Source organism: Leptosomus discolor, chromosome 24 (assembly GCF_034619465.1).
Source record: "Leptosomus discolor isolate bLepDis1 chromosome 24, bLepDis1.hap2, whole genome shotgun sequence".
Lineage (NCBI taxonomy): Eukaryota > Metazoa > Chordata > Aves > Leptosomiformes > Leptosomidae > Leptosomus > Leptosomus discolor.
In genome coordinates, this window is record NC_141414.1 from 5004667 (window position 1) to 5027598 (window position 22932).

The window sequence follows — 22932 nt, forward strand, 5'->3', positions numbered from 1 at the left end:
TGAGGCTGCAACCACCCTCCTAAAATTTTATGGGCTTGGCATAAGCCAGAGGCCCTTCCTCAGGTGGAGGTGGACGGATCAAGTGTTGCAGCCTTGCCCCATCGCAGCCCTTTCCACCCCAGCGCAGGGCAAAGGGGGCTGAGCCCCCCAGGAGTGTCAAGGAAGGTTGAGCTCTAGATCACGTGTGATCCCATTGCTGGTTGTCCACCGCAGTATTCGCCTCCCAAAATGCCCGAACATCAGCTGCCAAAAGCTGCTCGTCCTCCCAGCCGGCCAGCCGCTGCCCTCCAACATCTCACCGCAAGCGGGGTCCCTTCCCCACCCCCAAAACCCGTGCCGCCTGCTTCACCCGAAGCTGCTATTTCTCCACGAGTCCTGATTCCCCGAATTTTGCAAGAACAAACTGCAGCTTTCTCAGTCCTTCACCATTTAGCACCTCTCCCCGCTGCCTTGCTGGGAACCGTTTGATGCCGGCGAGCGTTTTCAGTGCGCGTTCCCCGCTCCTGCTCTTACCGCAGAGGAGAAATCGGAACTTAAGGCACCTAATTACGATGATGAACGTCGACACAACCACACCTCCATCGCCCTCCCCGTGCCTGCAGGATGGGGAGACCGGCTCGAGCTCGGCTCCGCAGCAGGAGAAGCGGCAGCAGACGGGGATGGCACCGTCCCCCTCCCAGCGCTCCCGCCGAGCCCCACCAGCCGCCTGCAAACTCTCGACCCGACGCACGTTTTGCTGCCGGTGCTTATCGGCGCGGTGTCTCGGCCAGCTCCGCCGCTTCGTACCCCGGCGGGATTTCATGATCTTACCTCCTTATATGGTGAAACTATTCTTTTTCTAGCTTGGCATTGTTTATAGCCCAGTTGAAAATATTTAGACTCTGGCTGGGTTCTGCAATTATCTTGTAACCTACAGGGCATATAATTACTGTTAGTTAACATGTAATTATCTGCATCCTGCAGAATAAAGGCTTGTTGGAGATGAGGCAGCATTCACAGCCCTTCTTGTTGTTTTCTACAGTAACAGTAAAAGCAAACCTGTCAAATTCCATTTTAAAATAAACATTTTTTCCCCCCGGTAAATTCTATTTGGCAAATATTGCTAAACTGAGGTTGGGTGGGTTTTTTTTTTTTTCCTTCTCTCTTTTTTTTTTTTTTTCCCCCGGTGGAAAATTTATTTAAAAAGGAGAAATGTTTAGAGTTTGCAAGGAGCTGAAATAAAAAAAAGGGGCCAGGAGGCGGCTGCAAGTCCATGCCGCGTTCCAGAGCCTGTCTTTGATGGGGATTTAATGTCTGACAGCCCATTGACGGGAGCATGGACCCGATTCCCCGCTGCCCTGCCTGGCTGCGGGGTCAGTTGTAAAATCCCACCAGATCCGATCTGCTTTGGATGGAGAAAATTGAATGGCACGAGGTAAGGGCCCAGCTCGCCTGCGAGGGAAATGCCAGCGGGGATGGTTTTTTTTCAATGCTTTGAGAAACTGCTGGGCTGCAACCCCGGATGATCTGCGTGGCCGACGTGCCCGGTCCCTCCGCAAGCCTTGCAGCCACACCGGGATGGTCCAGCTGCCCCGCTCATTTTTTTCCCTGGTTTTGGCTGGTTTTGATGGAGCTGCTGCATCGATGCGCCGGCAGGGAGGGATTCAGGCTCCGGTTGAGCACCTGGGTGAGAGGATGGCAGGAGCAGGCTCACGGTGCTGCACGCACCTCGCCGAAGGACGGGGACATCGAACCACACCAGGGCTCTGCGAGGGAGGGGGGCGGACGATGGAGCTGGGGGCTCCTTCTGCTGCTCACAATGTCCCGAGGAAGGGATGTGCTGGGCGAAGAGGTGTCACGGTGTGACGTGGCGTGAGTTTGCCCATCCTTTACCCGCAGCTGCTCACCGCGATATCGGCCAAGGAAACCTCGCTGGAGCGAGGGGAGGTGGATATCCACCCGCCCGACCAGGCTGCGTGCCGACAGGGAGGGCCTGGCTGAGGACGCCACCTTGTCCCCACTGCCACCACCAGCCCCAAGCCACCCTCGCCCGCTGTGGCCCGTTTCCCCTTTGCAGCACGTCCCTGGTCTGCGCCATAGCTCTGTGCCTCAGTTTCCCTATTGCAACACTGGACCAGTCCCAGGAGGGCGGAAGGGAGGAGATGGAGCCAAGGGGGTGCTGGTGGTCCTGTGGGAGATGCTCAGCCAGCCCGAGCCGCGGGGATGGAGGGTGGGAAGAGGGGGGCCACGGGCGAAAGCCACGTAATAAGGATATTTGTTTTGCCTGTTTTGCAGAGTTTCAATGTTCTGACTTGCTCTAAGATGAAGGTATGGAAGTTTGCAGCCATTGCATCGATGCTCCTCAGTTCCATGTTATCCATTTTAGTTTGTAGAGACATGTTCAACGGAAGCCGGAAATACAGCCCCTTGCCTTCCTCGCCGTCTTCCTCACGGGCATCCTCCTCCTCCTCCTCCTCCTCCTCCTCCTCTTCCTCGCTGCCGGCGGCTCTGCGGAGATCCCCACGGGCCCTGCAACGCCACAGCTCACTGCTCACCCAGTGTAAGCGGCTGCGCCTCTGCCCCTGGGCCACCATCCCCTCCCCGCGCCCGCAGGATCCGGCCCCAAACCCCCCGCGGGACACGCTTTTGGCTCGCGAGCAAAGCCCGGCACAGCCCGGCAGTTTTATTCCCCGTCTGCTTTCCCCTCTCTTGCTTCTGTGCATCCTCTTTATGAGCGTTTAAAGAGGAGCTTGGGGTGCAGTGGGGAGGGCTCGGGGCGGCGAGCGGGGGGGTCCTCAAAAACGCAAACCTTGGTGCAAGCACGTCAGCTCTCCACGTAGGGAAACCGAATGCAAACAGCTCGTCTTAATGCAAAGAAGCTGCGTTTTTAGCTCCAAATGTGCTTTTTTAAAAAAAAAAATTTAAAATTATTTATTTCTGCACTATTTTTGCAAATGCAAAATGTCAAACAGGAGCTGAAAACGAGGGGGAACGGCTCCGCTCTGCGGGGAGGCAGTGGCTTCCCCCACAACGCCGCTCGCCCCTTGGCGCTGGCAGCGTGCTGAAAATCTCTGGCATGTTTGTTTTGATTCCAAACCAGAAGAACGTCTTTTTTGGGTTGAAATTTAGAAATCGATGACAAGCTGTCAAATTACGCTTTCCTCTGTCTTTCCTGTGCCTCTCCCCGGCGCTGAGCTGGACTAAGCCCAGCCTTAGGGTCAGGACAAAGGGACTTGGACGTTGCCAGCGGTGGTTTGCGTGTTGGCTGCTGGCCTAGGGGTCTTGGGGGACAGCCCTTCCACCCAGGCCATAGGGAAACAGTGCAGATATTCAAATTTTTGGTGTTTTTCCCAAATCCCATCACGGCTTTTCTGCAGCATCTTCTCTTGGTCAGGATTGGGTGTTTTTTCCCACTATTTTTTTTTGCACATCGGGGCGATGCCACCAAGGAGCAGCACTGGCATCTTTAATTCCTGCTGGGATGCTCTCTGCAGGCGCTTCGTCCTTTCGATATCCCAACCTCGGTGCCAGCGCCCGGCCATGCCGGAGCAGCGCGGTTGCCCCGTTCCCCGGCCGCAGCCATCTGGAAACCATGAGTGTGGCAGGAGTTAATCTGGGGGGGGGAGGGTGTGTTCCCCCCTAAATAGTTGACTTTCAAGTGTGCACTTGATGTTGAGCAGTGGAAGGGGCTGTTTGGGACAGCTCCAGGCAGGGGAGAGCTAGTAGGGAGAAAAAAAAAAAGAAAATAAGGGAGAAGAGGGAAAGGGGAGGGAGGGGTTTGGGGTATTTTTGCCCTGACGCCTTCCTGCCCTCGCGGGCTGGGGGTGGTTTGGCCGTGGCACGCCCACCTGGCACTCACCCTGGGGATCCATGGGGGTCTCTGGCCTTGGGGTTTGGGTTTGTAAAGCCTTGGGGCACCTCGTGGATACCTCAAAGACGGCTTCTGGGAGACGCAGAAGGTTCGGCCCCGTGTTGTCAGGCTGCAGGAATGAATTTTGCAGTTTTGCAATTGCTACCGGGCACAGAAGGAGCCAAGAGGCAGCAGTGGGGGACGGCCACCGCCCTGGGGGACATCCACCCACCCCAGGGGACCTCCATCCTGGGGGACAGCCACCCACCCCAGGGGACCTCCATCCTGGAGCACATCTACTCACCCCAAGGGACCTCTATCCTGGGGGACAGCCACCTGGCCAGGGAGACCTCCGTCCTGGGGCACATCCACTCACCCCAAGGCACCACCATCCTGGGGGACAGCCACCCACCCCAGGGAACAGTCCACCACCCCAGAGGACACCCCCTAACGTCTGCCCCTTCTCTTGCAGACAGCAGCTTGCTGGAGAGCTACACGGAGGGGGAGATCCGGCAGCTGATCTCGGCGCTGGTGGAGCGCTACAGCCAGGCCATGAACTCGGGCGGCCACGAGCTGCCGCTCTTCCCGCGGTCGGGCAGCCGCAGGAAACGTGCCCGTGCTCGCCACAAACCCTGCGCCCTCAAGGAGCTGGAGGTGAGCGTCAGCGAGCTGGGCCTGGGCTACGAGTCGGATGAGACGGTGCTTTTCCGCTACTGCAGCGGCACCTGCGAGGCGGCCGTCCGGAGCTACGACCTCTCGCTGAAGAGCATGAGGAGCAGGAGGAAGATCAAGAAGGAGAAGGTCCGGGCTCGACCCTGCTGCCGGCCGCTGGCCTACGACGACGACGTCTCCTTCCTGGACGCCTACAACCGCTACTACACCGTCAACGAGCTCTCGGCCAAGGAGTGCGGCTGCGTGTGAAGGGCCGGCGCCCCCCACCCGGGAGGAGCGGGCGGGAGAGGCGATGCCCCGGCCCCAAAATGCCGCTGGCCACCAGGCAGAGGGACCGGGGGGGCTGCAGCAGGGCGAGAGGGACGGGCCCCACACCTCTGGCTGGAGGAGGAGAGACTGAGCTGCTGGTGCGTCCCTCGGCGGGACCGTCCCGCTCGCTGCGCAGGACTAGAGACGTGGCTGTCGGTGCCGGCGGAGGATGCGGCGGTTGGAGCGGTGACAGCTGCTCGCGGCTGTTGTCCCCCCACGGGGGGTGGCCCAGAGGGTCCCTGTCAGCCCGCCTGGAGGGTGACAGCGGGTGTGCAACATGCACAGGGCACGTCCTACACACGAGGCGCATGGCGTGCACGGGGTGCGTCACGTGCCGCACGTACAGGTCGCGTTCCGGCTGCGGGGGTGTTGCAGAGCAGGCGTCCCCTGCGCAGGGCGCGCCACACGCAGCAGCAGGGGTGACGGGTGCGGGGTGCGCTGCACGCGCCGGCGCGTTGCACGGGCAGGGGGTCTGCGTGGCGCGGGGGTTGCTGCATACGGCGCGGGGCGCGGTGCTGGACAGGGTGTGCTGCACCACGGCGTGTGTTACGGGGTGCGTTGCAGGCGCAGGGGGCATTAGGTGGCTGCGGCTGCCCCGTGCAGGGGTTCCCCAGGGTTTTGCAACCGCCATGCTGGGGGTCCCTGCACTGCCAGGGGCGATTCGGCACCCAGCTGCCCACGTTGGGGAGCACACATGCACCGACGGTGGTTTGTGCTCGTGGGAAAAGCTCTGGCTCCGCTCCCCGCGCCTGCTCGTGCCCCCTTTGCCATCGCCTCGCTCCCCGCAGCCCGGGGCTTTTCTTCTTAAAACTCGCGATAATCTGAAGTAACTGGATTAACCTCCCGTCCCCCCGCCTTGCGGGCAGCTGGGCTGGAGACCTGCCACCGCCGGGGAGGTGACAAAGCCTCACGGGGCCACCAGCGAAGCCGTGGCCCTCGCCGCCCTCCGCCAGGTTTGCAGCGTGGGCAGGAGCATCCGCGGTTTGGCATCTCCCGCAAGCCGGACCGTCTCTCCGGGCCGCGGCACGTGAGTATTGCCCATCGCCTCGGCGAGGCTCAGATCGTGCGGGAGAGGGGACTCAGGCCTGGGGTTTGGCTCCGGTTTGCATTTACAGCAGTGTCACTCTAGTTTACTCTGCGGAGAAATAAATGAGACCGCAGACTTTTGCATTCTCTGGGCAGGCTATATTTGTTGCCTGGGATTGATGGGTTTTCTCCCCTTGGCCCTCTTCCCAGAAAAAGCAAATCATAAACAGAAGGAGAATATTGGTGTCATGTCCTGGGCATTAACCAAAGCGAGGGAAAATGCTCTGCTGGCCCCCCCTGATCGCAACGGCGTCCCAGCTCCTCGGTCCAGCTAAATGGGGGGAAAAAACATCCCGTGCACCTCCGTCCCAGCGCGGTAGCAACGAGGAGAAGTGCTTGTACGGGTGACCGCAGCAGCCGAGGGATGCTGCTGCAGGATTTTGGGGAGCAGGTCGGCATCCCCCGGGATGACACGGCTCGGTTTGGGATAGGAAAGGGCTCTCCCCCACCGCATCTCCCGTGGGTGACCAGCAGCACTCCCGACATCTGCAAAGGGCCAGGCTGGTGGGGGTTTTTTTTTTTCTTGCTTTTCATCCAAATGCCGCTCTTGGCTGAGCAGAGCCAGGCTGTAGGGAAGCAATATAAACACCATCCTTCAGCAGGGCTGGCCGCGCACCCGGCGTCCCCGGGAAAGCAGCCTGCACTCTGTAACGCAGAGTTTTCCCCTCGCTGTTGGAAAAGGGAGAAAGCAGCCGTGGGCGCGGGGTGTGAAACCCATCCATGGGGCATCGCACATGCTGGCGAACCGGCAAGGGCTGGCGAATCTGCCCGCCCGGGAGGTGCAAACGCTGCTGAGACCAGACAAACTCGAGCCACGCTGCAGGTGCACGGAGCTCCCAAAAGAGCCTTGCAAGGTGCTGCAGCGCCGCGAGGGAGAGAGTTTGCACCGCTGGGTTTGGATGGAAATGAAAAAGATGGCCCGAAAGACGCAGCCGGGGGAAGGGCAGGGGGAGCAGGATGGGGCCAGCAGATGGGCAGCCGTCGGTGCGATCCGCGCTGTGCTCGCGGCAGAGAAGCAGCTCGCTCTTGACTTTAAAAAAAAAAAAAAGCACCCAAATCTAATAATAATAACTGCACTCTCAAGGGCTTGGGTGCTTTCCAGTTCTCACTACTATAAAACTAAAATTAGTTTTGTTGCAGAAGCCTCCAGTAAAAAAAAAAAAAAAAAGAAAGGGAACTAGAGCAATAAAAGCAAGGTAAGGTGTTGCAGAAGCAATGCAGGACCAGGCACTGTGGGAGGAGGATTTGCAGCCGGGTTTCCCGGAGTAGCCTCCGTTTGTGCTCCCCTGAGCCCAAGGAAGTGGCTGGGAGATGTCGGAGCTGTTGCATCTCCCCAAGCAGCTGTTTGCACCCTGGTTTGGGAAATTTTTTTTGCAATATCTAGGGATTTGGGGCGCCGTGATTTGCAGGCAGCCAGCGGAGTGCGTGAGCGGGCAGATGGCCCTCCCAGCCAGAGGGCACCCTCCTCTTGCTGGGGTCTTTCTGGGAGCAGCGGGCAGGCGAGGGGGCTCAGGAGCAGGCGGAGGGTGCTCGGGCACCCCGGACCCCCTCTCATACCTTCCAGCTGCAAAACACCCCCAGGTGCACCCATGCACAGCGCAAATCCAGCTTGCAACCCCCCAAAAAAGAGGCGCGCTGGGGGAAACACCCCTTGATGCAGTGCGTGCGTTGCAAACCAACGTGAATGGCGCTGATTAATCTTTCTTTTTTCTTACCTTTTTTTTTCTTTCACCCTGCCAGCAGCTGAGCACCGGCCTGTGCAGAGGTGCAGGGGAAGCACCCGACCTCTGCCGCTGCCGGCGTGGCGGCCGAGCCCTCTGCGCCTGCTGACAGCTTTTGGGTGCAGCTGGGATTTGTGACGGCAGAACTCCCCGGCCAGGTCTCGGGGCTGGCTGGGGCGTCGCGGCCGTGGCCAGAGGATGGCTTTTGCTGGCCTGTCTTCTTTCACGCGGCTCACTCAGGGCCCGTCTTCTGCATGAAGCTCCTTCGGCTTCGCTGCCGAAGCGTCGCTCGACCCGTGTCGTCCTGCGCCGCTTCGCTGCCGCCTGGGCATGGAAATGTGGTTCCAATAGAAAGGCTGATATTTCCCTAATGCTTTCCATTTCTACAGCCCTCTCTGCTGTAATAGGAGCTGGAGCTGTCCGGAAGAATGTCTACAATGCAGAAAGGGCAAAAAAAGGATGGAAAATTCCCTGCTCAAAGCTACAGCAAAATCTCATCTGGCTCCCTCCTCGTCATCCCATGCATTATTTAATGTTAATAATAATAAACAGCATGCAACAATCATCGGGGCAGGGGGGTTAGGCTGGGGGTTTTTTTGCAGCTTACCTATCTGTTGCTGCAGCTTTGCTGTTTGCAGCGGCATCGCTCCCCGGATGAGGGTGTTTCACCGTGTGTGAAAAATCAGGAGGTTTGGAAACACGAGGAGATGTTTAAAACTATTCTCGTGGTTGTGACAGCGCAAAATACGAGTGTTATGTTATCCCGGCTCTCCGACGATGAGTTATGGGATGTTTCACTGGGTTTTACTCTACACATCTATATACGTGCGCGCCTGTGTTTGTGTAACGCTGGCCGGTGCAGGAGGCGGCCGAAGCGCCGCGGCTCCGGCGCTGGCTCCGATCCACCCGTCACTCGCATCGGTTGGGATCCCAGTTGCTGACATGGTCTCACTCCCAATTTGGTATCTGTGAAGGGGAAATGGGTCTAACATCATTGTTTCCACTCGATGAAAGCACTCGCAAAGGAAACATTCCTTACTTCAACAGGTCCAGAACCTTGCTGGGAAGAAATCACTTCCCCGGTTTATCAAGATAAATTATTTTTCGGCGGTATGCGAAACCTCAGCCGCCTTCCCTTCGGCAGTAGGGCTACCACATGTTTTCGTTCTTGCTTAAACAAGGCGTAGCCTCAAACTTGAGGCCCAAGAGGAGTTGGGGGGGGGGTGGGAAAAAGGCAACTTGGTTCATCGCCGTCGGTGGGAGCGCACGGTCCAGCCCGCGGCTCCGCTCGGCGCCATCCGGATAAACCCGTTTCCCTTCTGGTATTGTTGGGTCTGACCGACCGTCTGCAGAAGTTGATGCAATGCATCTATATTTTAGATACTCTCTATTTATTCGAAGTAACTTATGTTATTTATTTAGATACCATAGTGTGCCATCTACGTAATGCGGTCTTTCTTTCTCTCTTTTTGTTTTTTTTTTTTAATTTTATTTATTGATCCAAATGGTGCCAAGTGCAGTTTACATTTATTACATTTTTACCATTTATTCTGAACGTTGGGGAAAAAAAATGCAGTATGATACTATTTTTTTTAAACAAACATAAACTCGGGTGTGATGCTGTTACATACTCACGACAAAGTGAAAATAAAAGGACGATTATATTGATTTCTCCCTGGTTATCATCTTTCACTGCTGCCTCTGGGTAAGGGGTGGGGGAGTGCTGTTATGTCCCCAGCCTGGGGGTGGGGATGGCCAGGGAGATGGGAAATTTGGCTTTTCTTTAGGGAGAGCCGAGAGGGCTGAAGGATGGCAGGAGCTTGACTTTGTTTTCCAAGTTTCCCGCAGAAACCTCCGTGCACACCTGCAAACAGCCCCATTTCTTTCATTTTCATCTGATGCAAAACTGTATTGATGCAAACCAGCGATTTGAGATGTCACCCAGACCTGGGTCGTTGCCTGCGTGAGTCTGGGCTGGTTTAGCCCCAGAAAGAATCATCTTTGTCCCCTTCTTGTAAAGGCGCTTCCAGTTGAGTTGGCTCAAAAACATGCCAATTCTGGCAAAATCACATTAAAAAAGAAAAAGAAAAGAAAACGAAAACCCAAGGTTTTTGATAAGGTCAGCCAGAAAAAAAGTTTCAGTTGCTCATCTGGAAGCAGTGCTGAGGTTAGAAACATATTTTATTTTATAGGGAAAACATCTCAAAGGCAGCAGCAGGCATTGGCTGGGGTTTTGTTGCTCTTATTAGGCTGATTACGGTGGTTGATATTTTCTTTTGGGTGAAATGTTGCAATTTGAAAGCCCGGCCAAGTTCAGGACGGAACCGCGTTTCAAAGCTGTGGAAAATGGAAGCGTTGGCACCAATGCTGCCGTCACACATGCACCAGTCCCACCCCAGTTCCTTCTCCCTGCTATTGGTTTCCAGTAGCTCTGCAGGGGACAAGAGCCAGAGGTAACAGAGGGCTCATCCCGCCTGGCCTGCTCTGGTTGTCCAGGGACCTGCTGTTTAAGCCCTATTTTAGCACAAATTAACCCCGTTTAACAAAAAGTTGACTCCTTTAAATCTGCGTTGCCCCCGTTTGACACCCATTTGACATGGGCTGCCCCCCAGTTAACACACATTATCTCCAGTTAACATGCATTACCCTCCAATTTAATGCACATTAACCCCACTGAACACACATTACCCCCATTTAACACGGCATTTAACATGCAGAGCACCAGTGTCCCGGATGCAGGGAAATCCCTGTATCCTTGTCCTTGAAAAACACTACCCCCCAGCCCAGTTTGTCCAGAAAAATATGATTTCTTTTTTTTTTTTTACTGAAAAATAGGCTGAAACTCTCTAGTGCCCGTGGTGAGAGCAGGTACAAGCTCCTGCATTTGTTTGCAAAACACCCCACCTCAAGCAAAGCCAGCGAGCCGCCCCGCTGCTCTGCTGGGCTTGGCACGGGACAGCGGGGAACAACTGGGAGGGGGGCAGGGGGAAGAATCTAAAATGCTTTCGAACCACAAAGGTTTATAGTGGGTTTTTGGGAATGGAAAAAAAGGTCTGTTTATATTCCCCCCTCATGCCACCCAGAGGCCTGACAGCCATGGACGGCTCGTGGCCGAGTCAAACATTCACGCTCGAAGCTCCACTTTGTAAATATTTTATGAAGCATCTTTTGAGACTCATAAATCTTTGCATGTGCACACGCATGCGTGCATGTGTGTACGTGTGCGTGCGCACTCCAGAAACTAAGAAAAGCTGCGATCCTGCTGCCAGCCTGTCCAAAAAGAAAAAAAAAAAAAAAAAAAAAAAAGGACAAACTGAAGTTTTAATGACCAAATTGGAGAGGGCTGCTTGGAAAATCTGACTCTTCCACGGGTACAAAAAAAATAGAAAGAAAACAACAGTTGCAGGCAACAGCGTGAAGCCAGGACGTGCTGCCGGGCTGGGGCCGGGGATGATTTTGGGTGCAACTTCTTGGAGATGAGGTGCATGTTGCCAACTTTCATAGTGTAAGTGGGAGATTTTCACTGGCTGGTGCTTGCTTTAAAGCCCTAGCTTAAAAATCCCAGCTCTCAAATGACGTTCTGTCTTCATTTGTTCATTTCTAAATGGAAAATGTAACAGGCGGGAGATGGGATGCTGCGAGTGCTCAACCCCACCGCTCAGTCTGAGCTTCTCAGAATGACCTCTCAGTAAGAAAAACCGTGGGAAAATAAACCCAGCTCAACTTCAAACTGGAAAACGTGAAATAAAAGTGAAGACAAGAGTGTGGAGTTTGCAAGTCTTAATAAAACCCAAACCCCAAACCCATGTAATGGTGATTTCTCTCCCAATATCTCTGGTAGTACTACCAAAAATGTGAAGCCAGGGAATGATATTCGTTGCTTCAGCTGCTGCTGGGGTTTTGCCACATGGGAAGGAGAGAGCTAGAGAGCTCGGTGGTGCTGGAGAGCCGTGGAGAAAAGAGAGTCTTCATAGTTTCACGTTCCCCCTCCCAGCCTCACTGGACAAAACAAGGAGCAGGTTTCCAAAGCATGGGGAGTATCTGCCCGTATGCTCGGGAAAGCTGGAAATAATCAGGCACCTTCACACACCCAGAAGGCCAAACCCAGTGACGATGGGACCCTGGAGCTCGTAAGGCTCCAGCTGCTGCTCTCAGGATTTTGGTGTCACTGAGCCTTGTCTCTTCCCTTCCCTAAATGCAAAGCTCTGCTGAGCCAGGCTTGGTGAGGATTTGTGTTTCTCCCAAGCTCTGCCTCCCCTCTTGGCACCCCCCCCGGCACTGGTGTCTCTGCAGAGCAGAAGTCAGACACTGCTCCAAAAACTCCATTTTTAACATTATTATCTCCCTGGTTTCCCATGAGGAGCAGCCTCTTTCCCACGTCTTGGGGAAATATCTGGAAAGGTTTATTCTCTGCTTTTTGGATCATCTCTGCCCAAAAGCATCAGCTGGGAACGCTTCAGCCTGCCTGCTACCACCTTTGGGCAAAAAAAAGATGAGAGGTTTGGGGGTGAATGGGGTGTTTTCACATCTTCTCTGCAAGGGATTGAAGCAGCCCCTCATGCTGGTATCTCCAACTGGGTGTGAAAGGGGAAACCCACTTCGACAAGGAGGCTGCAAACCCCAGCCCTGGTGTTACGGGAAAAGCCGCGCTGTGACTTCTCAGCGCGATCTCCCAGCCCCGGGCCCCCACGGCGCAGCCATCCAGATGTTTCCCTCGATGAAGTCCCCCTTGCAGAGTTTCCCAGGCGTGGTGTCAGCTTTCCCGTCCCCTAACGAAATCAGCCTGTGTGTGGCTCCACGTCGCCCACAGGCATCCCTTCCCCGGGCCACGGCAGCACCGAGCCGCCGCTTAGAGGAGGGGAAGGTTTAATGCGATATTTTTGTCCTATCAGCCCCACGTTCTCTCCTCAAGGACCATGGGTTAAGCCTGGCTGGATACTACCTCCTAACACCCCACAGTCTGCCCAGCCCCAAATGCTTCAGCAAAACTAAAATTCATATTTTACTCACCCCGTTGGAGGCTGCAGGACAATTGAGGGGGTGAGGATGAGGTCAACATTCATAAATCTGCTCCCTGCGTATTTACTTTGCTTTTGCTCCTGCAGCCTCGAAGGCTGGCTGGCCTCGAGGTCAGCAAGACCCCTGCTGCTGTCCCCAGAGTTTGCCCAGGTCCCCAAATAGCCCTTGGACCCAGGAGAGAGATAAGGCTGACGAGCCTGGCTGGCCTTGACCTGCCAGAATAACCCCAGGCTCAAGTGCAAAAGGAGAGAGCTGACAATCCTGGTTATCAGCTGCCATTCTCCAGTTAAAAGAGTCCAAAAACCCTATGGGACTCATCTCTTTTTAATAGGTGTTAAATGACTCGAGGTCTTGGAAGCAAAGGGAATTGGGCTTGGGAGGTTGGCAAGAGAAAACAGGGGCTTTCTTGCAGCTGTTTTGCCAAGCAGGTGCTCCCAAAATGCTCCGTGGCCGTGGCTGGAGAGGCTGCAGCAGCAGGAGGCATTACCAGGGATGGTTTAATTATGTTTTACTTTCCCTGTAGTTGGAAAAGGGGTTTTCCACAAGGGTAAGTAGCCCAAACTTGGGAGGATTGGCCCATTCTGCATGCAAGACGTCTACTAAATGGATGTGTCAAGCACTGTCCCCGTGGCCCCCCCATGCCAAGGATCCCATGGCTCTTTCAGGTGCTCTTCTGCCATTTGACATCCCCCTCCATCTGTGTCCCAGCCCCTTGTGTCACAGAGGACGGCCATCACGAGGCTGGCCATTGCTCTAAGGCGTGCGTCACCTGTCAGGCCATGGAAATCGTTCTGCTTTGCAGAAATACTTCTCGTTCTTCTTGAGACAAAACTCTCCCTAGCCCGGGGCTTTGCTTCAGCATTTCCATCGGGGAGCTTTTCAAGTTTGGAAAGGCATTTCTTTCCACTTAAAAACTACCCTGAGTTTCAACCTGGCTCTTCCCCACCCTTCAGCACGTGATTTACATATTTCAGATTGACCTCAACTCAAAATTCCAAAAATTTTTTTCTATGCTCCCCTGACAAACCCCCAGAACCTGCTTTGAGTTCAGTCCCCCTGCTTCCCCTCTTCCCTGCAACCGGCTCCCTTCCCAGCCCTATTCCCAGCGCCTTTTCCCATCCAGCCTCTTCCCCGCACAAAAGTGCGTTTCCCTGTTCCCAGAGTGCGTTGTCACCAAAGAGTGGCGGTCCCAGAAAGTGCCACCAGTCCCAGCTCTGACGGGGCCCATCTGCACGGCAAGGCACCTCAGTCTTGGGTGGCTGGGCAGGCTTCAACCACGCTTCGTGCCTTCCTTGTACAGGCTTTGGAGTGGCTTCTTTTCCCCGCATTTTTTTTGCAACTTCGGGATGTCCTAGACCAATGGGTGGGGGAATGTTTTTCCACTGAAAGGTGAAGTTTTCTTCTGGGAATTTGTCCTGTCACTCTTTAAACCTCCAATTTCAGCTGCTCACAGTGCAGCATGACCCTCACCCTGAGCTCCTCTGCAAACCAACCTGAGCGAGGGCCTAAAGCAACCTGCTTCATACCGCTGATCTCGTTGGGCTTCCCAAAGCTCTGCTACTGCCCAACGTTTCATGCTGCACAGAAACGTTGATCGCTTGACAGTCTGAGGCAGCTGGAAGGAAGTTTAACCCACAGCCACTCGCAGGCTCTGCAGGACGGAGGGATGCAGAGCAGCAAAGGCTCTGGCTGTGCCCGGCCACGTCTCCTCGCTGGCTTGGCTGTGGCAGCAGCCTTGCTCCTGGATGAGAAAAGGTTCAGTCATTTCAGGAGGCACTTCTCTCTCCTTTTTGATATCTAATCTAGTGCCTTCCTCAGAAACAAGAGGGTTTTCTCCTTAGCTTTGAAGTGGAAATGAGGTTGAAGTTAAGAGCATGAGGTGCATGAATTGCACTGCACATGTACATACGTTATACATGCCTTAGTACTCAAAAAGGCACACGAAAGAGCCAAACTAATTAAACCTCTTTAATGGCATTGCTGCACTGTAATTTGCCACTCAATCTGCTTTCGTAACACACTGTTGATAGTATTTACTTGTTGCTTAGTGCATTTATTAAGGAGGATTTCAGAGACCCCCAGGGTGCGTTTCCTTCCAGAGGACCATGGACAGTCCTGAGCCCAACTCCAGTGACAGGGTCAGGGGTTGTCCAAAATCAGGTCTTGAGGGGGATGGATTGAATCTCCTGTTCATGAGCATTTGCTTCCCCAGTGTGAGCCTGCAGGTTGCTCAGAGGAATGAGACCCAAGATGGAACTGAATTGCCTGTTTATTAAGATGTCTATGTAATACACAGGGTGATCTCGATAAACATCATCACCAAGTCTCCAGGGGGACCAAAACTGGGCTCCCTGCCCACGCACGGCCATTTGCTCTGCACCTGGCAAATGCCACCTCGTACACTTGGAATCCCAGCTGGCCGAGGGAGCTGCATATCTGTGGTCGCCCGCTGCTGCAAGAGGCATCTAAAACCCCTGGAGACAGTGGCCCTGCCCTGACATACCTTGCATTGCCACCCCCCAGGAACTCCCTCTCCCTGCAGTATGTCACTTCAAAAAGGCTAAAGCAAAATATTTCAGGTGAACTGAACGTGTTCATGGGGCTTTACACTGTGGTTTCTTCCTGGGAAGGCTTTTTATGATGTTGACTAAAGCCAAGAGCAAGCTCCTCTTGGCTGTGTTGGTGCAGGCAGCGTGGGTCGTCTCTAGAAGCTCCTGGAAATTTGTAATTAGTTTTTCAAATGAGATACCCTTTTGAAGAAGCAGGACTTTGTGCCCCCAAATGTGGTGCTCCACCACTGCTCGGTTTGGTCAACCACTCTGTTCTGTAATCAGCTTTGCTGGCAATGCCAGCAAAAGGCAGCTCTGGAGGCCAGTTCTCAAAGCCGAAATCTTCCCAATGGAAGTCTCAAGGTGAAAGGAGTTAGCCCAGGGACAGGCATCATCTTCCAAATCTAGCAGGAGCAGTGAAATGAGTGACCATCCACCTCGGATCCCCAGTCCTGCCCATTGACTGGAAAAGTGTTCAAAGAGCTCACCTGCAGAATATTATTTATCCTTTATCCACACCCATACCAGCTCTATCGGTTGTGTTAAAGACTTAAATTTCCCCAGCTGCTCTGAACTGAACTGGCTCTAAAGATGGGTCAGTTGATGAGATCCCAGGAGCTACATGCTAAAGGAGGAGAGACGTGTGTGTCTGCAGGCGGAAAAGGCAGAGGCAGAAGCACGAACAATTATTTAGCAATAAAAACTGATGCCTCACAAATTTATTGCTCTTCTTTGAAGCAGCCAGCAAGCACATGGCTAAGGAAGATGCGGAACATTTTTCTACCTGAATTTCCAAAGGGGTTCACTAAGGTCCAGCAAGGGCTTTTCAAGAAACTGAGCAGCCCAAGGAATGTCTCAGCTAGACAGGTACTGTTAGGCGGACAGGAAAAAGATGGGAGCGGTAAATGTTCAGATTTCAGAGTGAAGGATTCGTTTTTAAACTTGTGCTGATCGATGTATTCAACCAATCTGCAAAGCAGAGAAGAAATGAAGGTGGCAAAGTTGCTAATGAAAATAGGGACTCACAAGGCTAAAGACAAGGTCTTGCTGATGGTCCTTCTTCTACAGAATGACTACAAGAGGAAATGCAGAGGGAATTCTTTGGAAATGTTTGCTAAATGCTGCAGATGGAGAGAACAATTGCCTCTCTATATGCATTGCTGGACTCTGAGCTGATTTTCCTCATGAAAACATCCTGGGGTCAGGACAGACCTTTGAAAAGCTCAGCTCAGGGATCAGCAGCAGCCAGGAAAACAAACCGAATGCCCAGAGTTATCAGCAGGGAACCTGGAAAGGGCACAGCTGTGTCTGCTGAGACATGCAATGGGGCTCCCCAACCTGAAAAGGAAATAATTTCCAGCGATACAACCTGAGTGGTTGCAGCAAGTTCAATAAAGACCAGTCATTCACTGGTTTTTAAACACGTGCCCTAGAGGCATCAGCTGATGCCAGAAGTTGCAATGTTCGAGGCACAGAGGAGGAGGAGGTAGCTCATCGCGTGCTGGTCCTGAACATCTCTTTGCCACGGTGTGCTGCAGGCACTAAAACTTACAGTTCCTTCAGGGGCGTCCTTGGCACCCCACACCTTACGTGCACCAGTCTGCTGCTGTCCGACCCCTCCTCAAACCCACACCGTCTTGCTAACCTGTCCAAAAAACAGACTTGTGAAATACATTGTTTTCTGCCCATTTAGCACCCTGATGCACCACCCCAAAGACAGTCAGAGTGAGCCAAAGGTAGAGCAAGGGCAGGGCTGGGGCCGCGGGGCTGGGAGAGAGGAGCGCAGCTGCTATCTCCCGCGGCAGCAGGCAGCCTTGTGGCGTGGCCGCCCTTTGCACAGTACAAAGTCCTCGAAGCAGGTTTATGATAGGTATTGCTGTTTCACCTTTCCTGCTTGGCCACTTACTTCGGCTCTTCAACCCATGGAGCCAATCCAGAATTGTTTGCAGAGACTAAAAGTGAGCCTCTCCGAAGACCAAGCTGCAGCCAGCATAACAAGTTGTTCAGGTAATTATTAAATCGACAAAGAGAACAATATACTACCCCATCTGACCGTCTATTCTCCAGTAAGACACGCAAACACTTAATTGCTTCCTTGTTCTTTGTTTGCTTCAAAGCTCCTCCTGTCCCTCCATTTCTACCAAGTTCAATCGCCCCATGAAATCGCAGCAAAGACAAAAAAGATTGCAGCACAGAGGAGAACTGAGCAAACAGCAGTTACACAAACCACCCAGACAGATTGGGCACAACCTGGTACCTGGCCTCTGTCGTCTGCAAGAAGTGACAAGCCTTGCAGACTTTCAGGGCCCAGCTGCCCCCCGGCACAGGTTTCAACCACCTGCGCCACTGGAAGTAGCGCTGGTATCTCTCAGCATCCCCGCTCAGCTCCGAAAGGTACTGTGCCAGGTCCTTGGCGCTGCCAAAGTCATCGACATGGATGAAGGAGTCAGGGGGCAAGAAGCGCTCATAGTTTGCTCGAGGAGGCCCCAGCACAACAGGGACGGTGCCAGAGGATAAGGCATTCCTCCAGAGCTTCTCGGTGATGTAGTCTTCATGCTGTGAGTTTTCAAAAGCCAGGTAGAATTTGTACTGAGACACAGTGTGAATGAGCTTGTCGCGGGGCAGGGGCATGTGATGAAGCCCATAGACATCCACGGTGATGTGTTTCTTCAGCTCCTCGTAGTACTTTACGCGGTGGGAACCCGCTACCCAGTTGCTCACTACCCAGGCCACCAGCTTGGTCTTGGGTGGGATGCTGAGGGACTGGGGCTGGCCAAGGAGCTGCAGCTCCCCGTAAGGGGTGAAGATGTCCGAGTCTCTCCGGTAAGACATGGTCAGGTTGAAGAGGTTGTTCATGGCACCTAAGTTTGGAGAGTGAGTTGGGGACTCCAGGTTGAACCAGATCCAACGCTGTGATGGGAGTCTGGGGAGCTGGGCCAGCCCCTTCGCTTCCCAGTATACATCCCTGTGATGCATTATCACAGCATCAGCCCTTTGGAACCTGCGATGGTCAACGGTGAAGTGGCAGTCCGGGACGCCATAGTACTCCGAGCAGTTTATGAAATCAAAATGCTGCCCAAAGGGCCACTTCCACAGCAGGATGGTCAGCCGGTGTTCAGCCTTTGGTGGGGCGCTGGTATTTCCATCATAGGCTGTTTGTGGAGAGAGATTGAAATCGTAATAGTCTGGCTCAGAAGTCCTGAACTGATGAAGAGAAACAAAGAGACAGGAGACGAAGATGAAGAACAGGAAGGCAAGTTTCTTCCAGGAGATCTTCTTCCCTTCCACGACCTCCATGATTGGATCTGCAAACACCACAGACAGGACAACGAGTGAGGGGCGCACAGCGGCCCAGCAGGAAGGTGGCTCTGGGTACCCGGTTTGGCAGGGAGGTACGGGCAGGGGCTCAGGGCACCTGAAGTACCTTTACCTCCAGCCGCCTCTTGGCAGAAAGCAAGGTCGCCTCTAGGCCACCATACACAAGGCGCTTCCACATACGCTCACCCACGGGGCACACCTGCCCTTCCACAGACCCCAGGCGTCCCTCCACCACCACCCCTTGCTTTTCCTCCTCAGCCCCTCCTTCCGCCCGCCATTTCCCAGAGGAGCCGCGAGCTGCCCGTCGCACCGCTGAGATTCGCGGAGCAGCGCCACGTGCCCCACGCACCAGCCAGAAGTACCGCCCCCTCCCAGCAGCCTTAGGGCCTGGAAGTCGTTCCCTCTCTTCCATCATGTCCTCTGTTGTGACTGACTGGCAAGGGCAGCCACGCCTTCTGGTTTACCCCGAAGCATGTCAGACCCGGAAGGCCTTTCCTCTACCTGCACGGGGCTCCCCTTTCGGTTTGGCTGCCATTTTAGGAGAGGGCGCCACCATGGCACAGCAGGGAGCGGCCCACTTTTTTAAACATCATACTGCTCTGTGGTTGGCTGACAGCCATTTATTGACACCGTCATTCCCACGTGTTCTCAGGCAGCCCTGTGGTTGTCTGGCAGGTCTAGCTACCAGGGTAGCCTGAAGCACATCAGAAAAGGACCCTCATGTCCTCCCCCATGGGAGACCGCCACTTTGGACAGTGTCATTCCCCACATGTACTCGGGCAGCCCTGTGATTGGCTGCCTGCTTCCTTTGGACTGGGAAATGCTCTTATATTAAGAATATATATATTTATGTACTCTCTATATGCTACATATAAATGTATATTTTGTGCTTCTATGCAATATATAGAAATATACACAAAGGAATGTACAAATATGTCTATATTTTAAAAATTTTATATAGACTTCTATATATGTATGTCTGTGTATATACATTTTTGTAAAGCAATAGAGACAAAAAACATACAGCCATAACAGCGTAGATATAAAATATCCAGGCTGGGATCCCCCACTCACCACGTCTGGGCAGGAACTTCACGAGGGCAGAGGGGTACCAAAAGGGTGGGGGCACGGAGAAGTCAAAATATTGCCCAAGGGCTACAGACCCCTCCAAGGAAGCCACCAAGGGTCCCCCAGCACAAATCCTGTCACGTGCAAAGATGAGCCCTCGCGTCCAAGCCCAGCCCAGCAGGACAACAGGAGCACTGGGACAGGCTTCGGACTTTGCATGGGGCAAAACTGGAAGACACAGGCAATGCTGCCTGCCAGCATGGAGAACCAGAACAAAATGCCAACTTCAGGCGAATATGTGTGCGGGCAAAATAAGAAAAAGACCCCAAGGGGATCCCCAAAAAGAGGACGTGAACCAGAAGAATGGGCCAATGGGCCCATGAACCACAAACTGGATTTTGAGGTCAGTGTCACACCACGATGGTGGGGGGGGGGAGCTCCCTTTCCCCATGGTTGCAGGGGATCTGATGGCTACCTGTAAACCATTCTGGTGTGTAGGCTGGTGCTATACGTGTTTCCTTGTCTTTTGTTTGACTACCTCATTTGAATATTTCAGGACAGCTTATCTGTGCTGGTTAATGTTTAGCCTTGTTTGTGTGCTTTGCTTCAGTGTCCTGCAACCAGTAGCCGCAGCCTTCTCAGCACAGCTCGCTCCTATGTGACCACCACCACCCCCTGACTTCCAACAGTCTCTGTCATAGCACCACCAGCAGCACTTTCATCACCAGCACCCTGCGAGCTACTCCGCTGTACTAGAGGAGACCAGTCATGGCCTTTTAGGCTTGCAGCACCCCATTGCTTTTACTCATCCTCTTGCTATGGTCTCTAAGAGCAAGGGGCTGCTACCTGTGCCCCAAAGCCTGGGTCTTGCTGCTTTTGCAGTAATCTGGAGTCTAAAAGGACAGTCATGATCGCATGCTTGGTCTCTGCCTCTTATTTGCAACATTGGCCTAAGGACCAGGAAGCCCATACAGCGACAATTTGCTCCACCGTGGTCTTACAGGTAGCTATAACATCTTCAAAACAACAGGATTTCCAGCAGAAACTGGTGGGTGTGGCACTTGTCACCTCTTCTCTTGTCTATCAGGGGTACCTATACTGTTGACAGAGAGGATATGAAAATAGGGAAGCAATGCCTCCCTGCAATCAGAGGTGAAAAGAGGTGTCCGCAGACCCCCTCCCTCCTGTTCCTGGTGCCTTTCTCTCTCAGCTGCAGTCAGGTTCCTCCTCCAATAGCTACCAAAAAAAGAAAGGACTGTTGCAACTCACCTCCAGTCTTGGTCCTGGTGAGAAAGCGCGCTGTGAAGGTGAGCACCGAAGTGAATGACACAACCAGGAAAAGAGGAGAAGAAAGCAGAGCACAGATGCTGGGAGGGATCGGTGGCGTGTTCCTCTGTGTATTGAGCTGCGCATGCCAGTCACTATCACCAGAAATGTGTCACCCAATAATAAAAGCTGTAATAAAGCCAGGACAAGTTCCTCTTTGACAAACTAAGGAACAGTCAAATAAAGCAGCCCAGAAGTTTCTTGTGGTTAAAGCTCTGCACATGCAATAATCTGCTTCCTTTGCCAGTCCCAACCCACAGGATTTCTTTGTGGTATGCTTTCTTCTCCACCTTGCATTGCAGGAGGAAGCTCTGTTTGGGAAGGACGGGCAAAGCTGGCATGGAGTAGAGGTTTAGGCATCAGGTCTGCAAGTTCCCCTGCCAGCTAATGGGCTTTTGACACAGCTGCCTCCATCCCCACGCCAGACCTTGTCACCTTTCCAGGATCTCGAACTGAAGCACGTCTTGGGACTGCTGACTTCAGCGATCACAATGAGCTTCAGAGTAGACGAGTGCTTGAGCAAAACCATCTGGGGGATCCCTCCTGTGCCCAGCACTGCAGACCTTGCTTTGGAGTGTCTCCAGCCCAGGTGAATAGGGATTGTGGACCTGGAGAGGTTGGTTGTTTGCTATGGCCGGAGTGAATTGATCTTGCATCGAGCTTGGCTGCACCTGGCTGGAATATAAAAAAGCCATTATGTGTTATTATCAGGCTTAAATATAGTCAGCTGTAAATACAGGTTATTGATCTGGAATTAAATTCACAGAAAGAGTTTTAATACAGGTTTGGGGTGTTTTGGGTGGGCAAGGGGAATGCAAATGGGCAATACAGGGTGGAAGATTTTGCATTTCCAGGCCTTCTATCAGCAGGTGTGTGTTTCCTGGGACAGAGATGGAGGTCACCTGAAGTGTGTCCAGGTGCCTCCTGCAGACTTGGGAGCACTCCAGCACAGGTGAGAGCAAAAGTGTACTTTGGCATGAGGGATGGAGGCCATAACTCATGGTTTGCTCACCCCAGGGTGACCTAGGCAGCCTGAGGTCTCACAGCTGCTCACCTGGGCCTGTGAAAATACCAGCCATTAACTTTTCCGCCTGGAAATTCCGTTCTTGAGAACCTGTGACTTCTTGCCCTTTCCCCATGGCACAGGCTACACCTATACTAGCAACTTAAACAATACGAGGGCACAGGCTCTGGGTTTAATTCGCCTAGAGGCTGACATTTGGAACAGTTCATGGCCCAGCTTTGGCAAGATGCAGCAGCACTACGCCAAATGTGACTGAGGTGTGGTTTGGGAGTTACCAGGGCAAGAGACTATTCCCTACAGGTAGTCTGCATGTGGCCGTCCCTTGGTGGCAAAAGGATTTCTCTAGCATGAACGTGGCCCAGCTACACCAGTCAGCCTCAGGAGAGCGGACTTGTCCTACAAGGGCAGATTCAGTCATGATGTTCAGGCATTAACCAGCTTTCTTGCTGAGGGTCCATGAGCTCTGCAGGCAGCAGCACAAATGAAGACCCTGCATGCCCAGATGTCCCCAGATGCAATTTTACTCAAGGCTGTAGAGGAGAAAGATTTGAGTTTCCCAGCACCGCAGGAAGCTGTAAGTTGAGGGATCCGGGAGCACCAGATAGGAAGCTTCAGGCAGGTGGAAAATTCAAGACACTTGTACCCCTGTGAACCAGGACCATAAGGAACTTAAGCTCAGCAGGGGTAATTAATGTAAATGAAACAAAGGAGCAAGTTTGGGGAAGCCGTAGAAAACAGTCACAAAGCTGTGAGTTCAGAAATGTTCCAAGTGGCATACGTGACATGTGATGACAGATCACTTAGTCCAGAAGGTGATGTGAGATTGCAGCACAGACAGAACAAAGAGGTTGTTCAGGTAATAGACTTGGCAGGACTAAATGCAGTTGACATGAATAGTTATTTTTACATGATCAATAGTCTCAGTAATCCCTACAGCTAAAGGCAAATAATGCTGTATTTTGGAAAAGCTTCCTGGTTACTGCCCTTGCTGGCCCCAGCAAGTACCTTCAG

At 53.3% G+C, this 22932-nt stretch overlaps 2 protein-coding genes across 2 annotated transcripts; one reads left to right on the top strand and one right to left on the bottom strand.

The window, feature by feature from the left end:
- Window positions 1–1390: 1390 nt before the first annotated feature.
- NRTN (neurturin) lies at window positions 1391–4750 on the top strand. The gene is made up of 3 exons (XM_086477683.1): window positions 1391–1414; window positions 2275–2539; window positions 4302–4750. The coding sequence occupies exons 1-3, from the start codon at window positions 1391–1393 to the stop codon at window positions 4748–4750; spliced, it is 738 nt and encodes a 245-aa protein (XP_086333809.1).
- Window positions 4751–17402: 12652 nt separating this feature from the next.
- LOC104347617 (4-galactosyl-N-acetylglucosaminide 3-alpha-L-fucosyltransferase FUT6-like) lies at window positions 17403–18482 on the bottom strand. The gene has a single exon (XM_009952701.1). It carries the CDS (start codon window positions 18480–18482, stop codon window positions 17403–17405), a length of 1080 nt encoding a protein of 359 aa, XP_009951003.1.
- Between the last annotated feature and the right edge of the window lie 4450 nt (window positions 18483–22932).